The sequence below is a fragment of the Colletes gigas genome, unplaced genomic scaffold, assembly GCF_013123115.1.
Source record: "Colletes gigas isolate AHSC1104 unplaced genomic scaffold, ASM1312311v1 Colletes_gigas_Sc00001, whole genome shotgun sequence".
In the NCBI taxonomy this organism is placed as follows: Eukaryota; Metazoa; Arthropoda; class Insecta; order Hymenoptera; family Colletidae; genus Colletes; species Colletes gigas.
This window is the reverse complement of record NW_025106630.1, coordinates 7558014-7582121: the sequence shown is the minus strand read 5'-3', so window position 1 is coordinate 7582121 and position 24108 is coordinate 7558014. Positions and strand designations below refer to the sequence as shown.

The window sequence follows — 24108 nt, the reverse complement described above, 5'->3', positions numbered from 1 at the left end:
GAATGACGGTGAACTTGGTATTAAATTCGATCGAAAGACTACACATATATAAATAATAACGTTGATAATATATATATATATAAAAAGAAAAAGAAAAAGAAAAAAAAATTGCTAAAGGGAACACAATGAAGAGAAACAACGGTGGAAAGTAACAAAGCAATTGCACAGGAACGTTGTATCGTTATGTTCGAGTTTCGAAACTAGGAAATAAAAAATATTCGATTCTCCCGTGTCTGTACCGGCCGAGGAACAGATTTCATCGCGGGTTCACGGATCCGCGGCGATCGATTAGTACTATATTCGTGTCGTAATATTATAATAATATAAAAATATATTTCTTAACTATTAACACTATAATAAATGAGTATTATAAGCATCATATTTGGATTTCCCTTTTTTCGTAGTACGGACACGATGCCTGTCGCGGATAACCGGAGCTTCTAGACGCGGAGGAAATGCAACGGTGGCGCCCCCGCTAGGCCGACACTACTTCTGACGCGTCCCATTTAAACGTACAATATCTGTCGTGTTTATCTCCGTATAAGTCGTCGTTTCCTTTCTTCGTCGATCATTATCAATAACAATATATATAATATAATATAATATATATATATCACTTGTCACTCGTGGTACGTGTAAATAAAAAGAGGCATAAACCGTTATAAAATACATTCTCGAGTATTATCGATCTGTAGATTATATATATATATATATATATTATATATATACCGCTTACCTACGCGTCCGAACGAATAAAATCATAAAAATGTCGTAATAATAATTTTTAATAGTACAGTATTGGAAGCATTTAATATTATACTTAGAGTTTACGATCGGGGCCCGGATCTCGGTGAAGGGATATTTTTTCTTTTCTTTTTTTTGTTCTTCGTTCTTTCGGTTTGGGCGTTGGTTATGTTTATTGCGAGGTTCTCGATGCCATTCTCTTTCGTGCGCCGGGAGTAATTCGCGGGGCCCGCTGCTCCCGTCGATCTTGAACACGACGGACTCAGCGAGCTGGACAAGAAAGTTATGACCGGGGGTTACGATGAATAAAAAGAAAAAGAAAAAAAGGGGGCACGGATAGCGGTCGACGCGAATCGATTTTCTCACGGAATGTCTAAGGCATGCATTTTCTTTTCTTGGACGCGTCACTCTTTTTCTCTCTCGTCGTGAACGATGATACGCAGCGATTCAATTGCAATATAAATTTCACGGGCCTCCTACTTAGTACCAATTTCCTTAATTACAAAAAAGGATGACACTTCGTTTACGTTGCTGATACAACAGGAACAAAATAAACGCTTCAGTAACAATGTGACTGTTTTTGTTTTCAGGGTATGGGTAACTACTCCACGATTAGAAAATTATGGCACTGTAATGAGAGCTACTGTTGGATAGAGTTTAAACTGAAATTTGAATCTGTCGCGTAACACCTGCCACGTTATGGGAATGCCGACGATGCGTCGACTCGGAATTCGAAGTAAGTACACAATGATCGAAAGATACTCTTATGGCATCGATCACCGACACATAAGGCCCAGAAACACCTCGACGCTACGTGGAATCGTAACTCGGCCGAATCTCGTTTCGATCGAGCGCAAAAAAAAACCACTCGATCGCGAGAGACGCCTGGACAATTTAAGGATTCTAGTTTGTTCTTATTTTTTTTTTGTTTTATATTTTCGTTCTCAGCGAATCATCGGAATTTACGTTTTAAGCTCTTGTTTGGCGATTTATGTTTCAGACGCATTCTTCGTTCGGTGGCCATGGATCATCCAGAATCCTCACACCGTGAAGAAAAAAAAAAGATCAGAATTGAATTTCGATCGAACGATCTCTGAAGAACGAAAGGTACTTTTAATCGGTAAGTCTTTTATGCTTCTTTTTTAGTTTTTTTTTCATTTGCTTCTTTCACTGTAAGGCTACTCCTAACGGGGCTCCTAAACCGCGTTTTGGGTTTAGAAGCCCTTTACGAATGCATGATCCGCCGCTGTCTCGTTTTCTATTCGTCCGAATATCCGATTGCACGCCCAAAACTCTCGAAAAAAAAACGAGCTCCGTTATATCGCGTTTATACATCCCTTCGCCAGTTTGCGCGTCGCGACTGAGAATATCGCGTGCCCCGTTGCGAACGTGGCTAACAAATTTGTACGTTAATTAGTTTCCTTATTATTGTCATGGTATATATAATAATCTTGTTAATAAAAATACTAAAATATTATGTATATTATATATAATATATAATAGATTATTGCATTATGCATTTTTGGTACCGTTGCGTATTGTTTGGTTTATACTCGTCGACTCGAGGTCGTCGCGAATTGGTTTTCTTTTTTTCTTTCTTTCTTTCTTTCGTTTCTTCGTTTTCCCGCGGCGCGAGAACGGATTTGAAAAGAAAGTCGGACAACGTTTTCGTCCCTCGCCACTTCTCTTCTCAAACGCTCGTCCTTGGTCACCGTAATCGCGTCGAGATCGCATTCGTCCGCCCGGCGTTTCCGTTTCCGTGGCTTCGAGCGTCCAGCTAAATATATTACTTTATATGCCTCGGCTAATTCTTCGTCGCCGCGTTTCACGCAGCGCCAGACCGCGCGGATTCGTCGAAATCTTTTCCATTCTTTCTTTCACTGGCGCCCGCGAATAAATCATTATTATAGATCTTTATATGACCCCCCTCCCCCTATCCCCCCCACCCCCCCAAAGTAATCGTGTTCCCGCGGCGAAACGCGAGGTATATATTTCTTCGAACTTAAAAACGACGAATCCTGCCGTGGAAGTGAAAAGGACCAATGCATACTTAACTTAAGCCCAACGAGTCTTGGTTTGTTTTCAACTAGCGGAATACTTCTATTCTCTATACGGTTTGCAGTAAGAGTAACGATGATTCATGTGCTGGCTGTAGGAGCCGGAGTGAGAGAAGCGCTTTAGGCACTTGGAGCACTGGAAGGGCTTTTCGCCGCTGTGTAGTCGCTTGTGTTCGGTCAAATGATGCTTGTGCTTGAACGCCCTTGGGCACTCCACGCATTTGTACGGCCTTTGCCCTGCGGAAATTTATAAGATCCCTGTAATTCAGTCGTGATTTCTTTTGGATATAGAACTTGTGGTCGAAGGTCCACGGACTACCAGTTTGAGAAACCATTCGGTTCGAATCGCGTATACAAATAGTATTTGCAAGTTACAGTTTTAAGAGTCTCTGGTGTACGGTTGTCGAGATAGCAGTAAACGTGTATCGGTTGGAGTGTCAACCGCTCGAATACATACCGGAATGTTCGTATTTGTGTCTAGCTAGGGAACTGTGCTTGGAGAATGTCTTGTCACACCGATCACAGAAGTAGACACCCTGCTCGATATCTGCCGCCGGCGGAGCCTCCGGTTGACTCGCGTTGTCGCTCTCGTTCTTCACGTTTGCCTGAGGTTGACTCTGCAGAAATAAATCGTCGTATCACTCTTATCGCTAGAACAACAACAGCGTAGCTAGAAACGTTAGAGCATTCCATCAAATCCGTTCGTGGGATGTACTGGTACAGGGGATTGAATTTGTATTACAGATAACGTTCTGTTACCTTTGGAACGGTCTCGCTCGCGACGGGAGCCACGCGTTTCGTTTCCACGGAGTCGGTGGTTTCCTCGTCTATAACGAGAGGCGAGTCCTCCAGGTCGTCCGCGTCCGGATTATCGTTCTTCTGTTCACCCGGAGGCGACGACGCGACTTTGGCCGGGCTGGTGGTGTCGGTTTCCTTGCACGTTGACTGTGTGAGGGCTTCCTTCTTGGACAAATCAAGCGGTTGCTCGATGACGGTCTGACTAACTGGATTACTCAACGGTACCAAGGCCGGTATCTTCGACTCCCGTCGATCTCTCGCCCGGGAATTTTGGAACCAAACCTAACGACGGTGAATCTCTGATCAGAACGTCGGTCTCTTAACCAGCGTACACGAATCGCGGACAATAACGTACCTGAACGACGCGGGTGGGAAAGTTGATGTAATTCGCGATCATGATGATCTCCTCCTTTTTGGGCCGTGGATTAATTGCATAGTACCCCTTCAGGACAGCCAATTGCTCGTCGTCGATCAACGACCTGGCTCTCACTCTCCTTTCGTTATCGTTATGCGTCTGCGACCCGTCCTCCTCGTCCTCGAACTCCGGCTCCGAGCTGTCCTCGACTTTCCTCTTGTAGCCCGATTTCGTGGACGGTTGATTCACGTCCTCCAACTTCGCCGCTAAACCTTCGCTCTGAGAATCGTATTGATCCGTCGCTGACCAGTCCGGGCAGTGTGTCATCTCGCTAGACATCTCGCTGTCTTGATCCTGCGTGACAATAACCGTCTTTATCAAAGCCCGTGGCCGTTACAAAATAGGGGACAAGATCGGGGATCGTCTCGCGACATCTTACTTGATAATCCTCGTCGAACTCGCGTCTCGTCGTCGCCGGTGAAGTGGACAGTTTCCGTACGTTCGCCTCCAACAGTTGCTTCGTCACCGAGGTGTTCACCGTTTCCAAGATCCGTCGAACCGCGTCCAAACCTTGGGGATCGCTGGGCGCCGGGGATTCCTTGCCCTCCGTGCCTTCCGTTCCCTCGGAGTCCGCGGTCGACGGGCTCATAAGTTCCCGATGAGACTCGAATTGCTCGGCTACTTCGTCCAATCTCTTGGAATGTAGCTGATTTAGGATCTTGCCCAGGGACGTTTGGAGGAAGTAACTACCGAAGCCCATTATTTGAGGCAGAAGGGTCGGCATATCGTAAATACCTGGAACCGGATTGCTTTCTGCATTGCTGATCTATCTAATTCGCGAATCGATCGACGGAAACACACATCTACGCCGTCAGCCCCCTAAACAGGATGACTCTAGCGACTGGGCCTGGTTAGGTCTGTTCTCTATAAAACTTTATATAGTTTTATGACCATTTCTTTGACTGCCACGTCACCCATACATGGGAGAACTTTTAACAGTGAAACTAAAACAATTAATCCTCAAGTTGAAATCGTTGAAGAAAATAAATTTGAATAGGCTTCGTGAATTTTAGTGGACAATTTTAGTATTTTAGACTGCAACGTGGCAGTCAACGTGTTAAAAGTTGAAGATACCAACGAAGGAGTTGTTAAACGAACGCGTCTCGAACATTTAAGGGTTTGTAACATTTTAATGGAATTGTACTTTGTTGTGCGGCACTGTACCTTCAGACTAGGTAAAAGTAACGAACTTGTCGGTATAATCATGCAAGGTCGCTTCGCTAATTAATGCACTACTGGTGAACCAATTATACTAACATGTGTACTTTCCGCTCTTGACCATGATACCAGAGCAGTCTGCGCTTGTTCCGAAGCGGCGGATTAATTGGCAAAATGGCCTTCAACAATACAAGCCCTTGCTTTTGTATCACCTGAAGGTACAATGCTGCGTAAAACAAAGTGTACAGAGTACGATATTTTTACCGTACCGGTTTATAACGATTAATACTTATTTACGGATCTAAGCCAGGCCCCATGCTCTTAAATCCTCACAGGTTAATGAGTTTATTGCTGTTGGTGCTGTCCCTTTGTACTATAATGGATCAGGTCAGTTACTACCTGCCAAATCAACTGCAAAATGCAGACCCATAAACTGGCCGTTCCAATCGGCTAATAAGAAAAGGTAACAGCAACACGCCCCCTTTCCCAAAACGTACAATACCTACCTTCTACGGAGCAAATTCACAATGATCTAACTTCGCTATATCTATTAAAATACATTCACAATATGTCGACCAAGGAGTTACAATTGATCGTCGCGATGATTCGATTTCGCGAGTCGCCTCACCCGGAAAAGAACGCAAGAAAATTATAGAATCTCACCCGCCCCTTCCCGTTGTATCTCCTGATAATCCGAGGGTGAAAGCTTGGGCAGAATAGGGAGGAAAGTGTTATTGTTCGCCGCGAGAAGATCGACCTCGCGTCGTCCAGGCGGCAGAGATTGTTGCGCCTTTTTCGGGCCGCGTTCCACGTTGCTCACGTTCGTGTGCCTGGATTTCTTTAAGTTCACGATCAGACACTTCTTGGACGTCATGTGGCTCGAGTACGATCCCGAATGAGAGAAACGTTTCCCGCAGTTGTTGCATTGGAATGGCTTTTCACCGCTATGGATGCGGAGGTGTTCCTGCGCGAACGAGAAAACCTTACAATTAAACGATCGAACGGATCAACATCTATATCCGGTACAGTGATTCTTAACCATCGCGTGTCGTGACAAATAATATTCTGCCATTGTTTAATTTTATGTCTTGTTACACTATCCGAAGTAGTTAGAATTATTCACGATCGTGCATTGTCATTCGTGACCGTTAACTTAACTACATTATTTTTTTTTTTTATTTAGAACTGAAATTGTCTCTTTAATTGTGCCACGAGCGCGGAAAGATTAAGAACCACTGATCCGGTGTGTGCATGTGTGTATGTGCGCGAACGCAACTGAAACTAAGTACACATTGAGCTTAGGATGACGCAGCGCAATGTATACCCCGCAGAGTGTAATTTTATCGTTTATTAGAGCTGAATTTTTTCACCCCTTCCCGTACTTTAACGAGCCTGAACGGCGACAATGATTTTGGCCCAAACGTAAACATCACGATCGTCACTGAGTTTTAGTTTCGATCGGTACGCCATAAGAGTTGGTCACGATTCTTATAATCTCTGTTACAAAGCAGTTCAGCATAAAAACTTTTAAAAAACTTAAAAATTGAGTTTTCTCTATTATTAAATAGCTTTTTTGGATCACTTTTGGTTAGTTATTGTCATAGAACAGTATATTACAATAAATTCTTTTTGGGTGGATTTTACGAAGAAAATAGGGGCTCCTAAATTTTTAAAAGTGGAATGACGTTTACGTCGAGCCATTATTTTTTAGTACAAGACATCCAAAAATTGTTTCTTATCTTCGAACGTCTATTCTATTCCTGAATGATGGTCCCACGTTCTGGGAAACAATTTTGTCAGTCGTATAACGATCCCATCGTAAATAGGATCGCTATCGAGTCACAATAATACTGATTTCCCCGAAGCGACTGCAACACGCTAGCAGTAGATGTCTTCTGTTTGTAAACATAAGTAAATACGATAAGAAGTCATATCATTAATGCAAGTTTGCGTCATGTTTACGTCCGAGCCGACGAAAGACTCGGTTCTTCTGTAATAACTGTGCACAACTAAACGAAAAGTTGCGTTACGTTTGCTGATGCAACTCTTTTACATTATTTACGAAATCTTGCTCCGCGCTGCGTCATCCTGTGCTCTATGTATTCGTAGTTTCGTACCTAAGAACTAGCGTGAAACGGATATCAGTCCAAAGAATAAGGAAAATATTCATTCAGATCTAACGGAGCGATGGGGGCTCGAAATTCGACGAATCGATTCGAATGATCACGATCTATGCCCCGGCAATTATCATTAAAATTCACAACATTCGAATCGTTCGAGAGATCGAAAGGTTCGAACGCCCATCGCGCGAGGGTGCAACTATCATAGGTCTATGCATTCTGTGCGTGTCGGTTTCCGTGGTAAAACGAAAGTGAACGTAACACTCTATTCTATCGAGACAAGACAATTCGATCGTTTACAGGACGTTGCGTCGTGTCAAGCGGTGCTGCGTGAACGTGAAACCAAATAACGGAAATAAAACGATGTACGAATGAGAAATGAAAAATAAGGGTGCACTCGTAGTACCTTGAGGTGATGCTTAAACTTGAAGGCTTTCTCGCAATGGGGACACTTAAACTTACGAAGCACGGCACTCTCATCATGGCTGATCATGTGCCTCTGGAGTCGGTAGACGTTAGCAAAGGTCTTGCTGCACACCTTGCAGGACTGGAAAAAAATTCACAGCGATTAATTTTACGGTTTTTTCGGAGAGCTTGATCGATCTGTCTCGATCTCTTGCCCCGTACTATGTGCTGTTTAATTTGGTTTAAGCTTGCTCGTACGCGCGAAATAAGAATTCGTTTTACGAATCGCGACCGAAACTGTTAATAAATTGTGGCGGGTACGTGAACGCGTGATCGAGTCAACGAATAATACCAGCGAGGAAAGTGTCTTTGTTCCCGTGGCGTTTCGTTTTGGAAAAAGCAGACTTTGCCGGGCGGAAAACCGCGAACCAAGAGTGTACTTTATTCGAACCGCACACAGCCACGTGTTTTTGCATCGGCGTAGCCGTGAACTACATAAAGCAACAAAAGGAGGGCTGGGAATTTCAAAGTGAAACCAAAGAACGTGCTTTGGAGTAAACTGTTTCGTGCCGTGTGATCGTGGCTGTTAACAAACGCGTGCAAATTTAATAACGAATACGTACTATCGCTTTAGTTTATGGTATTGAGCGCTATAAGTCATTGCGAGTCGTGGTCAAGTTTGGTCAAGGACAGATATCGAAAATCAAATCATACGAGTCCAAATTTAAGTATTATTGATTCGATCGCTTACAACCCTTAAGTGGACTCTGAATCTCCGAATCAATTTTCCCTTAAAGCATTTAAAAACTAACGAACTAACGGAGGATCAACTTAGGGGTTAATCTTGAAACTCACATGTTCGTAACTAGACGTTTAGCATCTTTGTTGTACTATCGGAACAGTTCCTACATTTTCAAGTTCAAGAATAATCACGAATCAACTCGCACCAGCCACGTTCCTAGACCAAACTCCGATTAACCACGAAATCACCATATATACAGTAACACGTATATTAATTCTATTATCACTCGAGTCCCTAAAAGAGTAAATGCACGTAAAAATTCAGGAAATTCCACTAAACTTATGAAATTCATTAACACATTAGCAATTAGTTTCTTGATTCTATCGCCCCCTCCCCCCCAAAATACAGCCGGACTTATCAAGTTCAAGTACGAGAAACGCGATCTCGAGAACAAGACGAATCTCGATTAAAAAAAAAAAAGAAAAAAAAAATAGAAGAAAAATAGAAGGAAAAAAGAAGAGCATGGAAGAGAGTAACGGCAAGAGAGAAGGAGCAAATAAAGGGGAGAGAATCCGCAGACCGGTCGCGCATGATCGATAATATACACAGGGAACAATGGAGTCCTCTCGTCCTTGACGTTAGTTTCACTCACCACTTGGGGGAATTGAGCGTTGAGATCGTTCTTGTCGATGGCGTAGGTGGTCTTGTGCGTGTCCTCGAGATGGAGCTGAAGGATGTGGACGTCCCGACAGAGGATGCCGCACTGGGGACACCTCTCGCCACCCTGTTTCGTCGATCCGCCCTTACCGCCGCCGCTGCGGCCACCACCGCCTCCTGTTCTAGCTCCGCCACCACCACCACCACCACCACCACCGCCACCACCACCACCACCACCACCACCACCACCACCAGTTTCGCTACCTGGCCCGCTACCACCTCCAGTGGCACTTCCTGTGGTTGGCGCCCCGGCCGCGCAACCTCCGCCCACCTCCGCGTTCACGACACCTGCTGCCTCGTCCTCGCTGCAACCTGAAACACGAGCCGCACGTGCACCCGTTATTTGTCGCCTCCTCTCGCTTCTTTTTTTTTCTCCTCTCTCCTTCCTCTATCAGTTTGTTCGCCCCGCGATAACAGCTCCGCGGTCCCGTGTCTCCGCGCCGTGTATCGCGAAATACAATTGCGTTCCACCGATTTCGACCCTCCCTCTCCCCCGGGGAGAATTCTCGCCCTTTACTTTTTTCGGTTGTTGCATTCGCGTTAGTGATTTCGAAGGTTAACAGGTTCGCTGTCTGTGACCCGTATACGGGTCATATCGCCACGCTATGGGATACGCCGCTGAGAGACCGGACAGTGAACGCGTTAACGATAATCAGAAATCCTCAAGTCTTTTTATCAGTGATTGGCCATGTTGAAGAGGTGAAATCTAGTAGAGACATAGTGTGAGGTCTCGAAAAATGTTTGAACAATGCCCGGCTCTCTGTTTCCGACAAATCGTACGAAATCGGTGAACCGATGGGCATTGCGGGACACTCGGTATTTAAATGCCGCGACTGAACTATAGAAATACTATAGCGACGGTAATGCGAATTTACACCGTGCTAACGAACAATCGATACAAAACGATACGACTGTTTGCGCCGGGAACGTGCCTCACGGTTATTCGTGACCAGACGAATTTTAACGCTTCGTCGAGTGCACACTTTTCTCGACAATACGATTCGACATCGATCATTATCATTTTTAAATAATCGTCGTGTGAAATGTTTGATTACGACAGCAGTTCGTATCGCGTGTTTTTAAGTTGCGTTCGCATAATTTCGTATGACGCGACGGGGAAATCCCCCGCGATCGGTTCCCACGAAAGCAACATTCGACTCTAGAGAGGTAGCTAAGAAAGCGTCGATACGACTGTTTGGCAAACCGCCCCGGCCAGTATAAAATTTCGCCGTGAGTCACTCCCGTCGATTTTCGTAGTACCGTGCCACGGGAAATCGTTCGATCACGTTCACGCATTCCTTGCCAGAAAGATTGGTACAGCTCAACAAGTTCAACGCGTCGATCCGTTGGAACCTGAAGAAATCGAATTCTGTGAGAACGTCAACACGTTCACTGTCTGTGACCCGTATATGGGTCGTGTCGCCACGCGATTGGATACACCGCCGAGAGATCAGACAGTGAACGCGTTGATCTCGTGGGGGAGTTCACGAATTTGGCAGTAAACGCGCGAATAGAAAGTTTCGAGGTTTTTCTATAGCTGTTTCAAATACGATGAACTTCCCTGCAACGAATGCTCCGGTCTGTAAGTTTCATCGAACCGGGGAGGACTGTCAATCGGTTACGGTATGTTCCTCGTGAACCGTTTTATTCGCGGTCTCGAATTTCGATGGCGCGTCAGAGAAAACAAGCAAGCTCGACGTGAAATCCGCCGGCGGATCGGTGGAAAAACAACGAAATAAAACGGAAGTCGTGTACGTAATCTGGTTCCGAGAAGCACGGGTGGCGAACGGTACACCGCGACGAGGCGAACTTTACTCGCGCGGTAGGCCGATAAAACGTCGAAATGGGTCAGAGCCGTGACCTTTCTCGCCTTCCTACGTACCGTGCGAAGATGTATAGCCGCGTCCTCGCGTTTGGCGACGCTTCAAACGCCGCGCCCGGCGAATCCCGCCGACTAATGGCGACGATAACGACCGATCGCGTACGCGTCGATCGTTACGAAACCCACATATCGATACCTATCGCGACTCTTTTCGCGTTAACGCGGCCCGTTCGAACCGGAAAACACGTTTATCCGCGAGGTTAACATACTTTTAATCGTCCGACGTGGCTATCTGGAATTAGTTCGCAGGAAGACCGGGAGCTTTTAGTTATCGTCGCGCGGTTCTTCCTCGTCTTTTCTTAACTGGAGGAATTTCTGGCCTGGCGATTAATCCACTTTCCGCCGCTCTGTACCGCTTCCTGGAAGCGTAGATTGTTTATCTCGATCGGGAGAAGGTACTAACCGAGAACTATCGCTAACAGTAACTTCGAAATCTTCAGTTCGCGCGAAATGGAAGCACATCAGGCCGTGGAAACGACTCAATATACAAACTTTACCGATCAATTATTCGAGATACGTTTCGTTTGGACGCGCTCCTATTAATCCTTCGACGTTTAAAGACTTTGTTCGGGATCGTTGAAAACAATTTTAACGCTAGAACCACCCGACAACTATAGTATATTTATTTGGGATCAAAACGATCGATACGCGAGAAATGTATAACGTAACAAGTGTTTATTTACAAAAATCAGTCGAGTAAATTTTATCGAAGCTTTATTAGAAACTGTGAACGGGTCATGTTGACTGTTTTGGTAGTTCCGGTGTTAATAATGATTCTTTTATCTACCAGTCGGAGTACAATTGTTTCCATCGATCCATGGTATCTTTTAATTGGACATTTTGGTTCAAGATTAATCCCATTTCCGTATCTGTTAGACGCGTCGGGAACTTTCTGAACGACCGAATAGATCGCGGCATGTTTCGCACAGCCACTACACACGACTTGCATCCTTCTCTTTGTTCCCTCCCAACTTACAGAAATTCCAAGTTATGATTAATACACACTCCGTACTGTTTCCTAGAAATCTAGATTGCCACCAAAGAACGATCTCAATAATCGCTCGTAACCCTCCGGTCGCGTAAAGCGGAAGCAACAAAATATCAAGATGGTGGACTAGGTGTGACCCAGGCAATACGATTGGCAATCGTTCAATACTCTTACACGTATTAATAGTTTACAATGTTAAAGTTAGTTCCCTTCTAATCGATAGGAATTCCGAGTCGTGATCAATATTCGTCACGCGCTATTTTTTTTTAGAGATCTCTTTAAAAAAAAAAAATATTAAAATCAAATTTGTCTCGTCTAAAGGGTGTTGCCGATAACAACATCCTCTATGCGTGCAAATCCGGAAGATCGTGAATTCTTTAAACGTAAACATCGCGTGGCACTCTGGAAAAGGGTGAATCCTTGATCAACTAGGATGGACATTATCTCGAGAAAAGCGTTAACGTTGAAGTAATCGGGACTGCGTGCAGATGCGTATCTTTCAGTGGCTGTTCTCGATGGAAGGGGATGCGCCACCAATGACGTCAGTGGAATGCAGAAACGAGCATAGCAAATTGTAAGTGATATCACGCAATTTCGGATCCATTCGCGGCTCGAACCAAGCTACTTCGCTGATCTACTTCGATCATAATCGAAAGGCGTTTTCTATTGTGATCAACACGAAGCATGCCGTTTTCGCGTGACAGAGAAATATAGCTGGTTATATCACGAGCGATCGAGGCTTTACAACATTTAACGAGCAACGGACAACGCGATACATTTTCTAATTAGCCATTTTAGAAATTTTCTGCGACGGACTGTGTGCTCTCTGGAAGGGTTTTATGACTTTTTCGTTTGCACAAAAATTAATTTCACACCGTTTTTTTATCGAGTCACGACTTTTCCTTAACGCGCGTTTTTTTTTATCATGGCGCGCGAATTGGCGATTCCAGCATGGCGACCCGCGGTGTATTTTATTTTTATTCGCGTGCTCCCCGCCTTCGTTGGAAAGCGGAATGCGTCGCTGAAAGGTAGAAAAGTTCGCTGTTGAAATGCAGAAACGCCCGCGCGAAAGAATCGAATTGTTTTTCGTTTTTTTTTTTTTAAATTCGACGGTGCTCTTTGTATTTCCCTATCGTATTTTGTACAGCGTTTTTATACAAATTTCGTTACGGGCTTTTCGAAACGTGTCCAGGATATCGAATTTAATTTCAAGACGTCTATCAGAACGAGTCCGCAACAGACGTTTCCTGAGATTATCATATGAAATAGCAGCGTGTCGATTGCCTCCGGAAAGTGGGCAGCTTTTGTCCACGAGATACGGTCAATTGTCACGAGAGTTTCTAGGAAATCCAAGAAATCTCGGCCGTCTTCTATGCAATGTTTAACGCGCGCTCGAATGGAATTTTATTCGTCTGAAGATTCAAGACGTCCGAGTTGACCGATCGAGCACCTAACATCTTCTTTTTAATTAGTTATTTATAGTTGCTCGAAACAAAATACGCCCGACTGCCACGCCTGTTTTCCGTATACAGGGTGTTCGACCACCACCTGGGAAAAATTTTAATGGGCGACTCTAGTGGACAAAATAAGACGAAAATCAAGAATATCAATTTCATGGCTGAGGCTTCGTTAAAAAGTTATTAACAATTAAATTCAAAAATTTCAAATCGTTCTGGAAAAATTATTTTCGGTTGCGGGGGCCGATTACAATCATTTTTGGTGAATAGACATACCCTCGAAATCCTACTCAGTTTCGAGAAAAAAATTCGAGACGTGTGACATTTTTCGACAAAATTAAAAAATTTAAAATCGTTCTGGAAAAATTATTTTTAGTTGCGGGGGTCAATTACAATCATTTTTGGTCATTAGACAGACCCCCGAAATCCTACTCACTTTCGAGAAAAAAAATCGAGAAGGTGTGAAATTTTTCGACAAAATTAAAAAATTTCAAATCGTTCCGAAAAAATTATTTTCGATTGCAGGGGTAAATTACAATCATTTTTGGTGAATACACATACCCTCGAAATCCTAACCAGTTTCGAGAAAAAAAATCAGTAAGTGGAGAAATTTTTCGGCGAAATTAAAAAATTTCAAATCGTTCTGGAAAAATTATTTTCGATCGCGGGGGTCGATTGCAATCATTTTTGGTGAATACACATACCCTCGAAATCCTAACCAGTTTCGAGAAAAAAAATCAGTAGGTGGAGAAATTTTTCGGCGAAATTAAAAAATTTCAAATCGTTTTGGAAAAATTATTTTCGATCGCGGGGGTCGATTGCAATCATTTTTGGTGAATAGACACACCCCCGAAATTCTACCCACTTTCTAGAAAAAAATTCGAGACGTGTGAAATTTTTTCGACGGAGAAAAAAAATATCAAATCGTTCTGGAAAAATTATTTTCCGTTCCATAATGTTTCCTAAACATTAACAGGATGTGTTCGCAAGTGTTGAGATTCATTTGAGGTGTTTGTAGAATACGTTTTTAAATTTAATCGTAGTGGATGACTCGTATACGATCCGAAGGAGTCACGCTTCGCGTGATAATTATTCAGCGGAAAGACACGTGTATCGGGTAACGATCACGCGAATTGCCTTTGCAATTCCTTGGTAAAGCGTTTCGGTTTCTCAGACGACGTGCCAGGTCTCTGACTTCATTTAAACCGTGTGTCTCATTGTTTTCATTTTCAAAGCTCTGTTCGAATATCTGAACTATTCTTGTTCGGAAACCGTAGCACGCCGGACCAGACTCAAAACTGACAATATAAGTATATTTAAATACATCATAATACAATAAAATGGATAAATTTATTTCTGAATAAGTTCCAATTATTTTGCCTTAAATGCATTCCAGAGGACTGAAATTAATTTTTCAAAACGTTGTTAATCGGTGTTGTCTTTTAGTAACACTTATCAGACGTTGGATGTTCGGAAAACTTGTCGAAATGCTACGTAGAAAGCGATTCGGGGATTCCCTCCCCCGAAACGCAGAATACCAACTGAAGTGACCGTATCGATCGCAAGAATGTGTAACCTAACGAACACATGTTATCGAAATCATCGTCTTTGAACTTTCCATAAATAAGAAACTTTTAGAAATATTGTGGGAAATAACGTTCGCGGGGAATTATTTTCAAATCAACAATCCAGTGCAACGTTTCCCAATTCCTTAAAAAATCGTAATTATTGTATTTAAAAAATTTTGCTCGTTTCTGCTGGAAGATATGATATTAAAATTTGGTCGAATCATTGGGACTTACAGGCTGAGTAATGCACAGCTGAGCCAAACTATAGCTCTCTTGTAAGACAAAAAGAAAACGTAGAACGTATTACTTTACTTTTCTACTATTTTTTTATTCGAGTGCATCGATAATTGGTAATTTTGCTCGTTTCTGCTCGAGGGTATGATATTTATGCAGAATAGAATTTGCGCTGGTAGCCATCGATATTGTGCTCGATTTCATCCGCGGTCGCGAACAGACGATAAAGTTGATCCCGTGTGCTGGTAGTTTTAACAATCGGGAGGTAAAAGGAAATGGGGAAAAGAAAAAAAAGAAATGAGACGAACGCGCTTACGTCACGCGGGCAACGTGGATCAGGCCATAAAGGCACGTTCGCACGGCGCCGAAGATGCGTCGCGGCGATCCGGCTGACGCCGCCACCGCGCGCGAAGTAAACGATTTGTCGGAGAGGTCATTGAGCTTGATAGGGCGCGGCCGCCATCTTCCAGAACGTTAAAACCACTTCGACGCGCTGACACGGGGACGATTTTCGCGTGGACTCGACATGCAACGAGTCGTCGACGAGAACACGATTCGAACGCGTCTATTAACGTTTCGCCAATAGGGTTGCCATCTTTTTACGTCGCCATTGGCCCCAAGATTGCAACGCCGGTAGCGTAGCCCCGTTCATACGACACGATTCGATCATTTTGTTCGAACGTATAAACGATCGTAACATATTTATTTATTTACGAGGGGGTATACAAGAATATGTGGAAACTGTGGTATTTAGTGGGGTGAGAATGACCTCAGCCCTTAGATACCGGATGAGTAAGTCAGGCTGTACGAATTTGGGCTTCGAAATAGAATGCGAACACAACGATGAATAATACTGGAAGAACGTAACTTTAAAGAGACGCGGTCGGTTGACTCCCCGGGTGTTCGACACCTAATTCCACGCCATTTTGTAAAACGCGTAAGAGGATTTTCCCTTTACTCTTAGTACGACGTATGGGGAATACACGTAAGCCAATGTTAATTGTTAGAAAAATCAAATGAAGTTTCAAGTATGGGAGACAATCTTTTACTTTAAAATAAGTATACCATATCCAAAAGCAATCACGTATGGTTCAATAATTGTGTGCGTTACCGATCAGGAAATTGATTGATATTTGGGGCCAGTAATGTTTACTGAAAATTGGTAATCGTTATAGCAAATGACAAAACAAGTTGACCCCTTCGGTAGATTCAGCTTAACGAGCCTAACAGCTAGTTCGAAGCAACGTTTAGAAAGCAATACTGTTCGAAAAAGTAGTCGACACATGGCGGTAAATCTTCGATAACGTTCGTGATTGAATACAAATGGCACCGCTATTCCACGGCATTATGGTACGCACCAGCCAATCAATGGAACGCGCGCGCCAATTGGTCGCAGGCTAAATGCCGACCAATCGGTCGTATCAACTTCGTCGTCGATTAATTCGAGAGAAACGCTCGAAAACCGCGTCGCGTCGTCCCACGCCGAGTAAAACGCATCGAAACGAACATCCCGAACCTCTTGTTCGATTTAATAAATGGTAAAATTTTGCCGAATCGTTGGAACTTACAGGCTGAGTATCGCAACTGACCCTAACTACGACTCTGTCGCGAGTAAATAAACAAACAAGTAATCCTATTTTTTTTTTTTTAAGTATTATTGCACTATGCAAGTCCGTGAGGTTGCGAGTAATTATAGATTTAGTTACTTCGTTACTATAAGTTTACATAATTTCGTATGATGAAATTACTATCTAATTGTACCGATAACAGAATGTTCCTAGAACCCCGAAGATAAACGAGTGAAATTAATGAATGAACCAAAACCATAAAAACGCTGCTGATATGCGACGAAGATTTGCTCGAATAATTATATTCAATTAAAGAAAAGGAATTGGATGTAAAACTAGGAATAAAATGGCTGACAGTGGCGATAAACGTGTTATCGCGTTCGCGACGAGACAGCGCCCGGCAGCGTGAATAGTATGTCCTAAAACTGTTAATCAGAAACATGTTGTGCAACAGCACGTTGACGATTATTTCTCGTCACTTTGTAGTTTTTAGTTAAAATAACACTCGCTATCGAGTTTTTGTACGATTTCGATAAAAGTAACACCGTGATCGCTCTAATCTGTGGTTATTTGTGAATTTGATATTCTTTTTCGCGCTCCGCTTAGAAAAAAATAAACGTTCTAACGATCGTCTTTATCGCGTTGGCCAAATCGTTCGCGACGTAGAAGCGTATTCGCCAATGAACGTCACAAACAAGATACGCGACAGAAATGTGGGTTAAACGATAGCGTGTTACTTCGGTATCGAAAAAAATAAAACGGTAATCACGTCACGTTGTATTATCACTGCACACTGTAACAGCGTACAAACTACAAACTACAATGAAACAACCGTGTAAATACGGCTACGGTGGCCGACCTCGTGCCACCGTATAGAGTTAATTACTCTTTTGTCGTGTGTCGTGTTTGAGAACTTTGCAAATATAGGCGGCCATGCATGTATCCAAGCATCCCAGGCGCTTAAAGACATTGCATAGTTTCGGCTCAACGAAATTAACGCAAAAGGCGAGACCTCGCGATCGTAATGAAACGAGACGACTCTCGTTAAACAAATGCTAACAATTCGCGACAGAATTTGTCACGATTTGCTGTCGGCTTACGTTACATAAATCTTGGTATAACTTATCGTTCGATGTTCATTATGGGAAAAATTATTTCGCAAATTCTCTGTGCTCTCTGGGACTTAAAATCTTATATCGTGCTTTGACCTATTCTCGAATATGGCAGCATAATTTGGTCTCCTTATTACAAAACATACATCGACAACATCGAGAAAGTTCGACACAAATTTTTAGGCTCAGTGGTCATAGTAGATCGTTAAGAAGTATAAAATTATCCTTGCAACATAAAATCTAAATATAATAATAATAAAACAATTTCGAATTAAAATTGCTCTATGTTGGTTATCTCGTTGGAAAATATTGCCTGTTTCTGGTTCGCGGTTGCTCCGAGAAGCGACGAGGGTTAGGTTAGGTTCGAGTTCTCGCCGTTTTCTATCGCTGGCGGGACCGGAAACTGGACATTTTTCGCAATCTCGGCTGTCATTTGCGCGTGCAACTCGCTTATTCGTTCGCGTTTCGCTACGAAAAATATAAAAACAGACAGCGCCGCGATAACTGGCCACGGCGAACGATAAAGGGGGCAGGGGGATACGAGGAAAAAACGCCAAAGTATACACGTACGGACGACATGTAAACTGCACACGATTCGCTTACGCCGATACAGTAGCGTCATTCATCTCTCCCGCGGAATATAGGGAATCTTATCTGTCGACAAGAACAATGTACCCTCCGTGTGCGCTCGAATAGACAAAAGAATCACACGAAATGGATTAAGGGGTAAGACCACGGTAAAAATAAAACGTTTCTTCGCGATAATGTTCAAGAACTGTTATTAACACTTTGACTGCTACGTCACCCATATACGGGTGACAGGATTCATCGCTATGATACTAGAAAAATTCATTCTCGAGCGAAGACGTCGAGGGAAATAAATTTGAATAGAATTTGTAAATTACAACAAGGTTGCAGAACTAAGTACTGAAAAAACATCTAGGTTATGTAGCTCACAATGGTCTGAAATCAAAACTTTTACTTTTGCAGAGTATTGTACGGTATTGATTTTTGAAACAAATATTTTTTAACACTTAACGACATGGTTAATAGCATTCTTGAATATTATTATGCTCTTAGTTTTCCATCCATCAAAAAAAAAAATGCTTTATTTTAAACCAATGAGAGTGGTAGAACTTTAAATCGAAACAAAATGAATTGTTTTATTTTTATGTAGATTTGATGACATCATGTATGAAATACAATGTCATTTAAATGGCCGCCATGCTGTACGTCTTAAATCTCATACCGTCGAGATTCACGGTCGAGATTCATCGAAAACAATCGATTGAATGGCCGTCGGCGAGGCGACGATTCTTTCATCGACTCTATGGCGCGATTGTCGGGGAAACGCGCGTGCACGTTCTTCTACCTGAACTCAAAAATAGAACCGCGGTTTCCGTCGTCCCGTGCGTCGGATCGGTAAATACACTGCGTGGCATAACTATAGCACCGCTAACATTTTTAACATAACCGACCTGTGAGAAAATAATTTGAAAAAAACCAATCACGTGGTACGAAAAAGCATTGTAAACAATGGACTTTAGGTGAAATTCGTTCGAAAATTATAATGTTGCTATAGTTATGGTCCACGGTGTATTTTCGCGCGGGGCACGACGCGTGTTTGTTCAATAACCGCCTACGCTTATACTGCCCTCCTTAGCTAAAATATCCTATCCAACATATCGAGAGGACTTCTCCAAACGTAGCGATCGACGTGTCAAAATGTCTATTCTACATGTACACTGCCAACACTAACGAGAACCGTTTGAACAACGAAGCAACTAGAGTTCTTTGTTTTACGAAAGCATTTAATTCTCCAGTTCCGCGCTCATCGCGTGCGAAACGTTTAACGAGTATTCGCTCCAACGCGACCGCGTCTTGTTTCACAGTTTCTCGTGTAATGGAACAGCAGAGGACCGCGCGCATTTTAAAACCGAACGATTTTCTGCGCGAGAACGTTAAAACGGTGCTCGAGAATGAAACAGCCGTCGCAGATGCGAGCATCTGAATTCATTTCGCACATCCGTGCCACGAAAGTAGCACGTGTCGGGTCTAAAGTTCAACCGAACGGACTCTACCGTCTGTGAATCACGAAAAATCGTCGGGATCGTTAGGTGACGCGACGTCAGTAAATTACCGCGATAAAAGAAAAATATGCGCGTGATCGACGGGAAATTGCGAAACCCCGTAAATCTCGTTAAGTAAAAAATACTTTCCGACGAATGCGGCCGTTAGGATGCACGTGTGCGCGGGGATTCGACGTTCAACGCGTTCCATCGACGATGCATTCCGTGAACTGTTTACGGCACCACGGTTTCGGAAGTAATGCGTTATACTTTACGCGAGGGCCAACCGAAGTCGCAATTTTTCGTGGCGAATAAATTACACGTATCATCGTGTATAAAAAAAATTTCGACGTTATCGCGTGGAACGATTCGGGTAAAAATAAGTGCACCGGCGTCGTCGTATGGAGAGCGAAGAACGTTTGATAACAAAAAAATAAATGTTGAACGGTTTGATACGAATTTGTGCGAATGTGCGCATCGCGATTAAATTCTACGCGTTGGATTGCCGAAAAATGGGTGATATTTTCAGGGATCATACGCGCATGCGTGACACACACGCATGTGTTAAATACGACTCGCGTTCAGGTATGCCCCAGCTCGTACCACAGGCTTATTTACGAAGCCACACGCAGAAATCACGTGTAGTTCAAAAACGTATAATAATCATCTACCGAATACGGATGAAGTACAACGTAACGTGAACGTAAACGTAGTATGCATCCATCATCATTTACGTTCTTAAACGTGATCGAACGGTCAAAGTGCAGTATTTACCAATCATCGAGTTCTACGTTATACTTTCGACGCAAAGACTATACCGAATGTCATCACGAATACGAAACTATGTTTTAAGCGTAATACCGATACCCAACAATCTGAAGAATGCCGTTAAAATGTTTAACGATACAGCAATGTATGCGCAGTCGCGCACAATGCGAACCGCGAGAAACGAAGAACGTTTCGGTGCCGCGTATAGGTTATAAAAGAGGACTTACATACCTTTAAACGTATTTCGGACGAGAGTCATGCTCATATTCGCGTGAGCGCGAGCCAGTGCTCCCCGAGGTACGTCTTGCGTCTCTTCGACGAATCCGCCAGGTTGAATGCTTCGACAGCCGCAGCAGCGCGTCTCGTGATTCCGCTCAAGAGTTCGTCCAGCGTGATCTGTGACGTTTCAAGGTACAGCGACGCATGGTTGCACTCTTCCTCCCCGTTTCTCTTTCGAATCGTTCGATAAATACGTCGTCGGTACGAAGTAACGATAAACGCTCGTTCCCGCGTTTGGGAGCATCGATACGAAACAACGGACCCCAACACCGTTCGATCGTGGCAACGATGGTTGTTTAATTGGGCGATAGAGAAAATGCCCAGCGCGCGATGCGTCGCGTACTTGTGCGTTGGACGACGAGACGAAGTTCACGTCCAGCGACGTTTCAGTGCGCGGCTGACCATCGTTGCTCTCTTGTTCCTTTTCTTCGATTGCTTAATGGTTACGAGCAACGACGATCGGACACCGTGTGCCGTGATCGTACAAGTTTCACCGTTGCGTCTTCTTGGTCACCGACAATCGACTCTCGGACTCCGGATATCCACGCGCCGGTGAACGTGCACTCGCCGCGGTGAACATTAAAAGCAGCCGTGTCACTCGCGCGCACGTAGAGTTCAACGAAACACGGGAATGTTGATCACGTTTCTTCTTCGATGCGAAATAGACGAGCGAGCCAAGTATTGGACGAGGAAGACAGAGAAGAAGAGACAGAATGATAACAGGGTTAGAGAGGCGAGAGACGGAGAAGAGAGAGCGGCCAAGAGACAAGGGAGTGAGGTTATGTGCAGACGACGACAGGAGAAATTCCAGCGGGCGGCAGCGCTGAGGTCCACGGATAGTTCGTCCGTTCCTTCGTTCCCCTCGTCCGATAAGTGACGATTCCACGACGATGATTCGAGAGGACCGATTGGGTGGGACGCGTCTCAAGCTCGTTGGATTTTCGACGTCCGCTGCTGGTATGCCAAGCCGAGGATGATCGCGAGAATTTCAAGGACTCCAAGGATTCTTCAAACGAAAGGGGTAATAAATCTCGTTTCTTTGCCGCGTCTCGATATACGGCCCATTTGCATGTACATTCGTTCGATTCCGCGTCGCTCGTCCGAAAGAGCGGTTCAATTCCTGTCCGCACAAAGAGCCTCCCTGACGATCATCTCTCGTGTCGATCTGTGTTCTTCTCGTTCGGTCTTAAGGGATCGCCCGACGACGCGGATAAGGCGTGCGTATATGTCGAGGAACGAATTATACGATGTAGTGCACTGGCTACTTCCCAACTAATCACACTATACACTTCTCGTGAACCGGGATAAACGAAGGGAACCTCGAAAAATAGAGGAAGAGAGCGCGCACCGGTTATATCCTTGGAAACGGGCCGTGCAGAAAGCGATACGCTGCTCTTCTTTTGCCGTCTCCTCCTCCTCCTCCACCGCCGCCTTCTCCTTCTTCTCTACCGATTCTTTTCATTCGCGTACGCGTTCTCGGACGCACAGAAGCAAAACACACTTAAGGAGACAGGCCGGTGGGAAAGAATAGCGGGGAAAAAGACGGAGAGAAGAAAGGAACGAGGGAAGTGCGACGGTATCGGGAGCTGATGCTAGGGCATCGCAGAGAGCGGGCAAGGCAGAAATGTCGGTGTTACTACCAGCTTGGAGTAGCAAGCACCGGTAAAACACGGTCCTAACTAACACACATGGAGACAGATTGGGGACTGCTGCTTCGGAGTTTACTATAGGATGGGACGGATGGTGATGGCGGCCGTAGCGGAGCAGCCACCGCCCCCATGCTTCTTCTCTCTCCCTTCGTCTCCCTTGCCACGTTCGACCGCCCCCACCATCTCTTCCCTCCGATTCTTCCCTCCACTCTCTGTCTCTCCCCGTAACCGTTCCGACGGTTCTCCTATTCTCCCCCTCTATGCGTTATGACGGACACGCTGGAACCCCCTCCCCCTTCCCACCCCCCCCTCCCCACAACCTCTGTAACTCCAACTTACCCCCTTTCTGTACCACTCTCGCTCCAGTCTACATCTCCTCCTCTTCCTCTCGCCCTCCACAGGTCTGCTAGCCTTCCCTGGGCTACGAGATGTTATCCTCGAGCGATTCGTGCGTACTATATATTCGTCTACTCGTGTCGTCGCCACATCCCCTACCTGCGTCGGATCTCGGCGTGTGCGTCGGCCGCAATCAAGGTCAGGAGCGTAGCCATCCGACCGGGCGCCCCGCGCTATCGATTCCTGTGGTATCGGAGGGGGGTACGTCACAAAGGGGATAGCCGGAGGGAACACGGCCGCGTCCGTTGTTGTTTCCAGTAATAGCGGTTTATGAATCGCGGCGGAGCTTCTTATCATGACGCATTCGTCCACCGGAAATCTGGTATCTTTTGGGCCCATTGGCTCACGGACGTGATTACCCCGCTTATTTATCTGCTAAAAGGAAGGATGCGCCGATATTGTATTTACGTACAATCTCTCGCAGCGAAGATCGTCCACCGCTCGATTATGTAGTCGTGGGTTGTTCGAATCGCAGCTTTAAAATGGCTGAAAGTTTCGAAAACTATGAAGATTCGAATCGTTTCGTACTCTTGAATTGCTTGAATATCTTTAGTCCCGAAGGTCTTGGTAGATTCGAGAGCGTTAAGGATTTCGATAGCAGTTGTCATATAATGGAATCGGTTCGAACATAGAAGAAGGGTAACGAGTGAAGAGAGAAAGAGATTCGAATGTCTAAGCGATTACATTACTGTTATCTCATTTTGTCGTTGAACTTACGTTGTGTCAAGTTCATTATATTTGGATATTTATCTAGTTTGTACTGTATCGTTAATTGAAGTCAGTAATATACATTAGATGGAAGTGAAAGGAAAATTAAACAAAGCAGAAATAAAGTTTGCGAAGAAATTAATTTATTTGTAGTTGCAGAATACAGATTTCATCTCGATTTATACTACTTCTATAACAATCTTTAATTTATCGATACTTTTAATCATAATATATTATAATCATTCTATTTTTTAGCATATGCTTGTTTCAACGA

At 44.1% G+C, this 24108-nt stretch overlaps 1 protein-coding gene across 1 annotated transcript; it reads right to left on the bottom strand.

Annotated features, from left to right (window-relative positions):
• Positions 1-1129: 1129 nt before the first annotated feature.
• Positions 1130-22864, bottom strand: LOC122403245 (zinc finger protein 1). The gene is made up of 9 exons (XM_043407015.1): positions 21034-22864; positions 9092-9468; positions 7699-7839; positions 5836-6136; positions 4394-4749; positions 3955-4308; positions 3561-3881; positions 3259-3418; positions 1130-3038 (listed from the first exon to the last, which is right to left on the bottom strand). The coding sequence occupies exons 1-9, from the start codon at positions 21065-21067 to the stop codon at positions 2845-2847; spliced, it is 2238 nt and encodes a 745-aa protein (XP_043262950.1). The 5' UTR covers positions 21068-22864; the 3' UTR covers positions 1130-2844.
• Positions 22865-24108: the final 1244 nt, after the last annotated feature.

Bases quoted from the DNA above. Each gene is read 5' to 3' on its own strand.
- LOC122403245 (XM_043407015.1), bottom strand. From the start codon at position 21,067: ATGAGCATGACTCTCGTCCGAAATACGTTTAAAG. The intron at 3,882-3,954 runs GTACGTTATTGT...CACCGTCGTTAG, and splicing joins TTCCCACCCGCGTCGTTCAG to GTTTGGTTCCAAAATTCCCG. The intron at 3,039-3,258 runs GTATGTATTCGA...AAATTTCCGCAG, and splicing joins ACACAAATACGAACATTCCG to GGCAAAGGCCGTACAAATGC.